Consider the following 11,094-nt stretch of genomic DNA (forward strand, 5'->3'; position numbering starts at 1 on the left):
TCATGAACACTATTATAAACACCTAGAACAAATGAGCAATCCAACTAACTTATTTAATAAGAAAAATAATATAATGGGTTTAATTAAGTAAACTTATATATAAATATTACATAATACTTAACATTTATAAATTTGATACTTCCAATAGAGATTTGTCTATAATCATGCATATGCAAATTACAAGATTTCATGGTGTTGAAAAGGACCACTAGAAAGTTCATTGTGACGATGGAGAATCCTTGAGAGTTCTTGAATTGTAGTCAACATTGTTTATTAAATCAAAGTTTTTGCAAAAAGGTTGAAGATGTGATAGACTAGTGTGACTGACAATATTTTGTTTATGATAATTTAAGTGTTTGTGGCTTAAATTATGAAATATGATGTAATAGATGTCAAAGTGACAATGCAAGAACTAGAGTTCTCTCATTTGTTGATGCATGAGATAATGCAGATGTTGTGAGTATTACAAAAAAATGTGTATTGATTACTAAGGGATCATTGTATTTAATATATGTGGAGAGGTTGTTCTAATGCTAAATCCAATGATGATAACTTGTTGATCTAAATAAAAATCTAATGATGATAATTTATTGATTTAAACGGCTTACAGGTTGTTTACTTTTAGAGATTGCTTGGACATAAAATTTGGGTAAAACTTGAAAATATTGGTGTACAAGTTGGTGAGTAATGATTAGTTAGGACCTAGATAGCTTGGGTCCATGATAATAGATCAAGGTCAAGGTTGCACCTATAATTTTGAACTTGATAAATAGAACAATAGTATAAAACTAAGAAATTATTTTGAGTAAACATCAAATGTTATTTGTAAATAAAGTTTTATATTTCGTACTTATAAAAATATTATATCAATAAAAATCATGTACTAGAGCAATATATTTTAACAATTGGGTAAATTAATATAGAACAAAAACTAGGCAATCTCACCCTTAAACTAGTATATAAATATTATTAGAGGGAAATATTAATAGATGGAGAATACGATCAATGCTGTTGTATGCATAATCGATTGAATAGTTTAATTGACTTTCTATAAATTACAAAATTTATATTTGATACTAATAAAAATAATTAATCAATAAAAAGCATATACTAGAACGATATGCTAAACAATTATATAATAATATAAAATATGTAAGGAATAAAAGGCATATACTAGAACAATAAGCTAAACAATTATATAATAATACAAAAGAAATAAGAAATTGTCATCATTACACTAGTATATAAAGATTATTAAAAATCCAAAAGATTCTCATTTTTGTTATAGGTATAAATTATAGAATAATTTAGTTGACTTTTCATAAATTACATAATAAACAAATTAAATCAATCAAAACCATGTACTAAAATAATAAACTAAACAAATAGTAAATAAAAGAAATAGTGAACGGCTGTCATCTTACGTTATAAGAGGAAAATATTAAAAGATGGAGATGAACCTGTTTAGTTGAGTTTCCAGCGATGAACCTGTCTTACAAACACCAAAAAAATATAAAACAAGCTAACAGGACTTGACCAAAACAATAATAATAAGTGGAGATTCTGGTCGTGACTTTACTTGGCGTGCCCGAAAGAAAGATTTAATGGAATCTTAGAGTAGATATGTTGAATATGCGTTGGGGAGCTCGAAGATCAGTATAGTTGAAATCAAGGTCTGAAATATTCGGTTTGGTCCGATATTATCTTTCTGTGGTTGGTACTTCTGTTGATACTAAGATGGAAGAATACAAGCTCACTAAACTTGACTTCCAAAGAGATATGAAGTATCATGTATTTCTGAATTTCAGGGGAGAAGATGTGAGAAAGACTTTGGTTGATCATCTCTTTGAAGATATGTCTGCAGCAGGACTGAATGTTTTCTTAGACAGTGAGAAATTGGAAAAGGGGGAAGAGATTAGGCCGAGCTTGGAAAGAGCAATCAAGAGCAGTGCTATACGCATTCCTATATTTTCTAAAGGCTATGCAGACTCAACTTGGTGTCTCAGGGAGGCTGCTGCAATGTTGAGGACTCCTGGCTTGATAATTCCTCTGTTTTATCATGTGGAACCAGCTCATGTTAGACATCCTGAAAAGGACTCCAGTCCTTATAAGCAATCGTTTCTTATACATTATGGGCATTCAGATCGATACCCAAGAGAAGAGATTGATGAATGGAAGGATGCCCTTGTACAAATCTCTAAACTCTCAGGCTGGTCCACGGATACAACTCAAGGGTAAGAAATGTCTACTTGTTCGTTGATCGTTCTGATTTACTATTTCATGGCTGCCGCTCGATAATGGATGGCATATATGTCTTCGAGCAAATATGATTATCCAAGTAGGGGTTTTTTTAGTTTGGAAAATATTAATACAATCATCATAAAAAAAAGAAAATATAAATTTTTAGGTATAATACAATCAAAATCCATTATTTTTATTAAGATAATTGTTTTTTTGGGTAGGGCCCAAACCCTATTAGAAACTAGCATGGTTACCAAAGGGGTAACCAACAAACATAGAGATGGAACAACATTTTTTTTTGTGAGGACAACAAAGCCAACAAAGCCATACAAAATAAAATAAAATAGTAGAAAAAACTATCATTGAAGGGGCCCAACTCAAGCCCCAACAAGACAATCTGCATATTAGGAATAATAAGGGATTGCATTTTTTTCTTATATTGAACAATAGTTCATGAAGTGTCATCATTACCCATCGTATGTTTTGACATGGGGGAGGAGGGCCCTTCCGAATAGACAATTGAACCTCCCATATGAGAACCTTGTATTAAAGAGGGTGTTGTAATCTAGAGATATTGAAACAAGAACCACTGAAGTGATAACATAGAAACATGTCCCCATCAAAAGGGGTAGCAAAAATAGTAGCTAGCATAGCTGAACTCATTGAGGTGATCAATACTGATCAATACTCGCAAAATATTGTCACTAAATTTGAAAATATAAAATCTATAAATGAATTTATAAAAATGGTGGTTGATATCTCAAGATAATTAACCTCATAGTATGGAAATTTGTTTTGAGATTGAGAAGATGCTAGAGATGAGATCTCAAAGGTTCTTGGGGAAGACGATTAGTCACTTCTCCATTAAATCCTAATTGTTACTATCCCTTCTATTGTTGTCTCTTTATCTGTGATCTTGTTTCTTATAGAAGATTTGTTAGGGTTTTATTTTGGTATTTTATTTTATTTTATTTCTTTTTGTAAGTTTTAATTGTTATTTGGATGATTTTGATTTTAAATTTTTGAATTCAGTATCTTATCCCTCCTAGTTTAGCTTCTGATCTAGTTTCATACTAAGAACTTGTGGCGAGTGTAGTGAGTATGAAGGTTGAGATCGAGTCAACTAATGAAGATAGTGGACTAGTTAATGAAGAAATTACTAACTACCCTAAATATTATTCGAATGTTCTCAACATTAGTGATAGAAATCATATGTTCACTTGAAGGTAAGTTTATCGTGCATAAATAGGAGAATGGACGACTCATAAGAGGTGGTCCAACTACTAGAGAAATTGGTAAGCTGCTATATCTTCCACAAAATACCATGAAAGTTAATCCTAATGTAGATATGTTTGAAGTGATCAATAAATAAGGATCTAGGTTAAAAGACATTAGTATTTTTTTATACTTTTATCTATAGATAACTTTCAAGTGAGAAGATTCTTTGATAATTAGATTTTGGTTGTATAGGATAAAAATCTTGGAATGCATGTTTGTTTCTCTAGAATAATTTTGAATAGAATTTTGTAGTTTTCTTAAGAATCATAGCATGCAAACTAGGTCTTTAACTAAGGAATATTATAATGTAGGTAAGTATATTATTAAGTCTATCAATTGATTCCCAAAATGATTAGAGAATAAAATTTTATCATACAAGATTCCTAGATGTGCTACAATCAAGAATATTCCTCTTATGTTGTGGGTGTTTATTCCTTGGTTACTACCTTCCCTTGGGAAGGTCCTCCAAGTCAAAGAAACAAGTTCCACCATACCCTACCTAGATGCTAGGGTTCTTGTGTCCTTCACTTTGGTAGTGGTAATGTCAAAGAAGATAGAATTTATTTTGGGTATAAGGTGATTTTTTGTCAATAGGAGGCTTTGGGTGGCTCTAATGCTACTTTCTAGTATAAATGTGAGGGACATCAAAGGAAATATTGTCATAGCACTAAAAAAATACCATATCCTTAATCTATGTCGTCTCTTTTTTTACCCAAATAATATTATTTACTTAAAAATTGATGATTTATCAATAATTATAATGTTTATAGGTAATGCTAAAAATACTTAAAGTAAATTATTTATTACAAATACATTAATCTACTTGTTCATTTTGAATAAACTTAAAATATAAAGGTAATCATTGTGCAACAAAATATTAGGCAATGAACTTTAATAACATTAATCTACAACAACAAATTAACCAATGAATAATCAATCACTTTAAATATATATCAATACATATATGTGAAATGTAGAGAGGCTACTATCTAACACCCAAATGAATAGTTATAGGCCCAGGCTCTCCATGACAAGGAAGCACCGTTGAAGGAAACTAGTTCTTAAGAAGAACCCACCAATTTTTAAAAATAACCTACTAATTCTTACACAAAAACCAACTTGCCTCATGACATAAATAATATAGCCCTAGCTAGGACACTCCTATGTGTATGTTTTTCCCCAAGTTTGATACATGTTGTGTTCCTCTTCTTGAAATGTCTCAATGCTAGCCAATGACATTAACCTTCACTCCTTTCTACCCTCTAATTCCAGTAATCTCTCAGTGTCTATCTATCTCCTTTCTATTTGAGTTTATTTGTTTTAATAATACTCCAAGGGTGGTTACAAATGTCACAACCTTTCATAACTATAATAATGTCTATTTTTTACATTTATTTATATGTTATTTTATTACAAATTCATTTCCCGAGAAAAATTATTGTAACAATTATTCCCCTATAATTTTGTTTCTATCCTTAGTAGAAAAAGATGCATCTGCATTAAAAATTCAAAAAATGTGAACAATAAATGAAATTACTAACATTGAATATTTGTATACATTATTACGTTTCTATTTTTGTTTTACTTTATGTACATTATTTTCACCTTTAATTCATAAAACTTCACAAGTTCAATAATCATTATTTCATTGAAAATTGCGATAAGAATTATACAGATGTCTTATGATATCAAGGATATTTAGTTGAAGAGCTAGTTATAGCTTATATGCTTAAATCTCCAATCTTTCAACTTTATCACTTTAGTTACTCATGTAACTCCTTTGATTTTATAAAAGTATTATTAGAAGATCACACAACACTTACCATCCATGTCTTATATTATATGGTCACTCATAATTTATAAAAGTATAATATATATATTCAACATACATTCCAAGATTATATTCATGCAATTTGGACTACATGAATATCTTCTTTTAATATATCAAAATCAAATACATAATTATCTTTTATATACAATAGTTTTGAATAGATTAAACTGGGAGAAGGCCTGAACCTTTACATAACCACCAAGTAGAAGCATAACAAGGAGGAGCTCACAAGTAGTGAGACCACCAAAACAACAAAAACAAGAAAAGGACAGGCCCTTTTTTGAGACGAGCTTTTGATTGGAGCACCTAACCGATGGGAACAGGGTTCCCTAAAATCTAAATCAACCTACTGAGAACATAGGGGTTTTGGCGCATCCCGAACCATCTACCCAACAAACGTTTGTGCTTACACCAGCGAAGGCAAGGTAACTAACAAAACCTAGCAAATTTTGAAAGGCTTCCGGTAACTTTGTATCTAAACTCACCATGTTCCAACAATATAAAAGAGAAACAAATGATGAAGTAGCCTAGCCATTCCCGACCAAAAAGACCAAAGAAAGGACTAGAACAAAACAACCCATAGGGTTATGAATGACATCCCTAAACCTTAAGCTGTTAGAAATCTCTGCAAACAACTCAATGAGGACCACCTCCATATACTTGTTATTTGTAGAACCAAAAAGCACCATAACTCTGACATGCATCGTGCTTTGGGCCCCCTCAAAAGGCCACACAAGAGGGTGAGGGCCATCTGGGACAGAAGCAAAGGTCCGAGGAAAGAAAGACCACTTCTAATGAGGATCTAGAAACAACAAACTAATGGGTAAGAAGGGAGTAGAGCCCTCTTTGGTTAAGCGGCCACAAGATAGCCAACCCTCAGCACTCCACCACTTCCAACCCACTATTGGCAGCAATAGACCATCATTGAAAAGAAAATCTACTTCCTCAAAATAAGACTCAGCCCACAAATCCCCAAACCCCATAGACCCTAAGGAAACTCCACCTCAAAAAGAGTCTCCAAAAGGAAGGCAAGTAATAGAGCAAAGGCACACCCGAGGACAAAAAATCTCAAGCACCCAAAGACTCCAACCTAAGAAAACCGACATTTAGAGCACAACAGAGAACAAAGGCACCAAACAAAACATCTCCCCACAATACACAAGGGCGACATACACCTCCGTAGTAGAAAATGAAGCGGCAGCTAGAAGAAACCTACACAAAGGACCAAACGAACTACAATAGCCATTAGAGGAAGAACACAGAATGGGGCTCGCAGCAGTAATAGGAAATGATAGCACATAACCCCAATCTAGAAGGCAGCATGACCTGACAAGGAAACATGAGCTACACCAAGTCACCGTAGGAGTCACAACCAAGATGTAAGCCCAAGACATGACAAGCAGCGAACAATGAGGAAACCCGCAAACTCCACACGAAAGGGACCACTAAACTGGCAAGGAAAGGATGATAGATAAGATAGCGGTAGAGAGTACCGAAACACTCAGTAGCATCAGATCCGCACTACCCAAAAAAAGGCAACCCCTAACCAGGAGAGACAGGCCTCTTGAAGACCACGGAACCCAGGTAGTCAACAAGCTATTGCCAAAAACAAAGCCCTTCACCAAAAGGCACAATCCCAAGGGCCAGAGGAGGAACAAGTCGTCCACACCAGCCCACCAAGTCCAAAGCCACCTAGGGGAAAGGAAACCCCTATCTTCGACAAGCCTCCGACTAGAGGAAACCATAAAGGGTAGGGCAACAACAAACCCACGCCAATCACCTGAAACCGGCCAAACCACCTTAGCCGCATCCAAGAGGTGGGGCCCTGGAGCCCCCTCCTCATCATCAGCCTCACCATCCCCCTCTCCTCTTGAAATCCTAGCACCTCTCCCGCTCTCCATCTAATACAATAGTTTATAAAAAACATGTACAAAGTTATTGGGTTGATCAAGTCTAATAACAAAATGTAATAAAAATAAAATGTGGTAATCTTGTGGAACATCTTAACAATATCAAATTATTAACATGTATTGAAAGTTTTACAGAAAAACTTTAAGTCTAACCTTTTATTTAAATCCAAAAATGAAGTTTGGTTCAATTAAAAAGCTGATTTGTCTAGAACAATAATGATTCACATAGACCTATGTACTAGAAGATGAAACTCAACAAAGCCATTGAGACCTAATCATGTCTATAGATTGTTGTTTTATAAGAATAGAATCAAGGTCAAATGCATAGAGGAACAAGGTCAATGCATTGAGGAACAAGGATTGGAGACCATCACTGAAAGTTAGATATATTAAATATTCTTTTACATTATTAAGATTTTATTAGCATGTTCTTAGTTTGCAACAATTAGATTACTCTTGCATTACTCATGGAAATCTGCGAGCTTAAATATAAACAGCACATTCCAAACGTTGAACTATTAAAATGCAAGTGTTCTTTTAATTATTATATATTTTTTTAAGTGCTTGACCAAAATTAATATAGATAATGTAAAGAATTTTTACAATTAACATTAGGTTCACAATTTCTATTTACTTAATATGATCATTGCAGCTATAAAGCTCGCTTAGTAAAGATGGTAGTGAATGACCTGATCAAGACATTCGACAGAGTGCAGTTTGAAGTTGCCAAGTATCCAGTGGGAATGGACAACGTCAAGAATGCTCTCATTCAGAAATTAAACCTCAACTCACTGAAAGAGGTGATTAAAGTTGGAATCTGGGGTATCGGTGGTATTGGCAAGACCACTGTTGCCAAGGCCGTCTACAATCAGATTTATACTGATTTTGATGCTGCTTCATTTTTATTTAATGTGGGCACTGCTGCTACAGAGTCCAGGGGCCTTACAAATTTGCAGAAAAAAATTCTTAAAGATTTATCCAAATATGGTGGAGAAGTAAGGCATATCTCTGTTGAGATATCATTTGAGAGGAAAATCTGTGCTGCTCATTTTGGATGATGTGGATGCTGTTGTACAATTGAATGCTTTGCTTGGGGATTGGCTGGGCCGTGGCAGCAGAGTTATTATAACTTCTAGAAACAAACACATTCTTAATGTTGCTCAGATCTCGTCCGAATGCATCCACAAGGTGAGTGGATTAGAGATAAATGAAAGCCTCCAGTTATTTAATTGGCATGCATCTCCAAGTCCTGAGTACGAAGAACTATCCAAACGAATAGTGGAAGCTTGTAAGTGACATCCTCTTTCATTGGAAGTGGTTGGATCCTTCTTGTCTGATAAACAAAATGATAAGAATTGCTGGACAGAAGCCCTTCACAACATTCCCCTCAACCCAGAAATTCATGAAAGACTCTACAGCAGTTACAGTGCTCTCAGTGATGAAGAAAAAGAAATATTCCTAGACATCGCTTGCTTCTTCATTGGAGAAGAAAAAACATTGCCGATTGTTCTCTGGAAATCGTTGTACCAGATGGTAGACACTGCTGTATCTAATCTTTCAATGAAGTTACTAATAAATATTGACGACAAAGGCCTATTTGATATGCATGACCATGTCCGAGATATGGGGCGGAGTATTGCAGAAAAAGAAAAAAAAGGTACCCGAATATGGGAGGATACCTGTTTAAGTACTATATCCAACAGCACCAATTTCTCTCGCCTTCGACTCAATGGGGGTAAGCTGCAAAGGCTTGAAATGCTGTACAGACCCTCTCTTTCGTATCTTCACTTGGAGAATGTGCATGTTGAAGGCATCACAAGGGATACGCTAGCCACGCTTCCTTCCAGTTTGAGATGGTTAAGGTTGGAAAAGTGTCACTTTGCATTTGGGATGAATAATCGTTACTCCGGATTTGTCAATAACATATGGTTAAGCTTGGAAAAGTGCCAATTTGCTTTTGGGATGGATACAGCAAGAAAGAAGCCACGCTACTCTAGATTTGTGGATAACATGCAGTTGAAGACTATGCAAATACACGCCTGCGAAGGCATTGACATCGTTTCAATCTCCTCCTTATTTTCACTTGCTAATATACAACTCCAGCACTTGGAGCTGGATTTGGAAAGTTATTCGGGTCTAAATAACCTGCCCGATACCATTGGTATCCTGTCACAGTTGCAGCACTTGGACTTGAGATTGGTATCCTGTCACAGTTGCAGCAGTTGCAGCACTTGGACTTGAGAGAGTATGTGAGGTTAAATAACCTTCCTGATGTCATTGGCAATCTATCAGAATTGAAGTACTTGGACTTGGGACTGTGTGGCCAAATAAAAAACCTTCCTAATACCATTGGCAACCTGTCACGGTTGCAGCACTTGAACATGGAATGGTGTGATGGATTAAATAACCTCTCTGATACCATTGGCAATTTGGCACAGTTGCAGTACTTAAAGTTGGAAAGGTGTGAAAACTTAGATAACCTCCCTGACAGCATTGGCAAAACTATCCCAGCTGCAGCACTTGAACTTGGAAGGGTGTATGAGCCTAAATTATCTCCCAAATACAATTGACAATCTGTCACAGCTGCAACACTTGAACTTAAAAGGATGTAAAAGGATGTAAAAGTTTATTTAACCTTCCTCTTACCATTGACAACCTGTCAAAGCTGCAGTACTTGAACTTAAAAGGGTGTTTGCATCTAAATAAACTTCCTAATAATATTGGAAATCTGTCACAGTTACAGTATTTGAACATAAAAAGATGTGAAAGCTTAAATAAGCTTCCTAATTCCATTACCAATCTGTCACAGCTACAGTACTTCAATTTGAAAGGGTGTGTACGCTTAGATAACCTTCATGATATTGGCAACTTGTCACAGCTGACTCAGCTGCAAGACATTGGTAATTGACTTCCTCAACTGTAGAGTTGAAGGATTCTAATGGAGGTTCCAGTGTTCCCACGACAGAAATCGAATCATTCTTCTTCTTAGACTGTACGTAACTTTTTTGTTTCCATATACTTAAAGTTTGCGTGAAATTGTGAAATGCTGCGTTTTCATGAAAAATTTAGGATTCACCTACATGTTTTTAGTACCTTGTTTTTCTTGTTGGATTTGAGAAAGTGGTGAGAAATGATAAATGCTTTTTATTGGAGGATACCTTTTAAGGGGTTAAGGTATGGAAAATTGGTAATGGTTATTTTTCATAAAAATAGTATTTATCAAAAATATAAATTCGCATAATATGGTAGTTTTTCTGTAGATTTTTTTTATGTAAAACAGTATTGAAAAGGCAGATTGAGAGGATCTTTGGATTTGAGAAATTGGTGAGAAATGATAAATGACTTATTGGAGGATACCTTTTAAGGGGTTAAGGTATGAAAAATTGGTAATGGCTATTTTTTCATAAAAAATAATATTTATCAAAAATACAAATTCGCATGATACAGTAGTTTTTCAGTAGATTTTTTGTTGTAAAACAGTATTGAAAAGACAGATTAAGAGGATCTTTGGATTTGAGAAATTGGTAAGAAATGATAAATGATAAATGACTTATTGGAAGATACCTTTTAAGGGGTTAAGGTATGGAAAATTGGTAATGGCTATTTTTCATAAAAATTAATATTTATAAAAAATACAAATTCGCATAATACAGTAGTATTTCAGTAGATTTTTTGTTGTAAAACAGTATTGTAAGGTAGATTAAGAGGATCTAACTAGTAGAAATCACGTAAAATCTGTTGTGATTTGTAGATTTTGTGTTTTTGATCAAGTGCTATTTTGTATGAAGAATAGATGACTCCTAGAAAATTCAAGTTAATTGTACGATTTATCAA

At 34.4% G+C, this 11,094-nt stretch overlaps 1 protein-coding gene across 1 annotated transcript; it reads left to right on the forward strand.

The window, feature by feature from the left end:
- Positions 1–1,737: 1,737 nt before the first annotated feature.
- On the forward strand, positions 1,738–8,318 carry LOC131055981 (disease resistance protein L6-like). The gene is made up of 2 exons (XM_057990300.2): positions 1,738–2,234; positions 7,913–8,318. Exons 1-2 carry the CDS (start codon positions 1,738–1,740, stop codon positions 8,316–8,318), a joined length of 903 nt encoding a protein of 300 aa, XP_057846283.2.
- Positions 8,319–11,094: the final 2,776 nt, after the last annotated feature.

This window comes from Cryptomeria japonica, chromosome 7 (assembly GCF_030272615.1).
Source record: "Cryptomeria japonica chromosome 7, Sugi_1.0, whole genome shotgun sequence".
In the NCBI taxonomy this organism is placed as follows: domain Eukaryota; kingdom Viridiplantae; phylum Streptophyta; class Pinopsida; order Cupressales; family Cupressaceae; genus Cryptomeria; species Cryptomeria japonica.

Coding starts and splice junctions, on each gene's coding strand:
- LOC131055981 (XM_057990300.2), top strand. CDS start 1,738: ATGGAAGAATACAAGCTCACTAAACTTGACTTCCAAAGAGATATGAAG. Junction 2,235..7,912: donor TCCACGGATACAACTCAAGG/GTAAGAAATGTC, acceptor TGATCATTGCAG/CTATAAAGCTCGCTTAGTAA.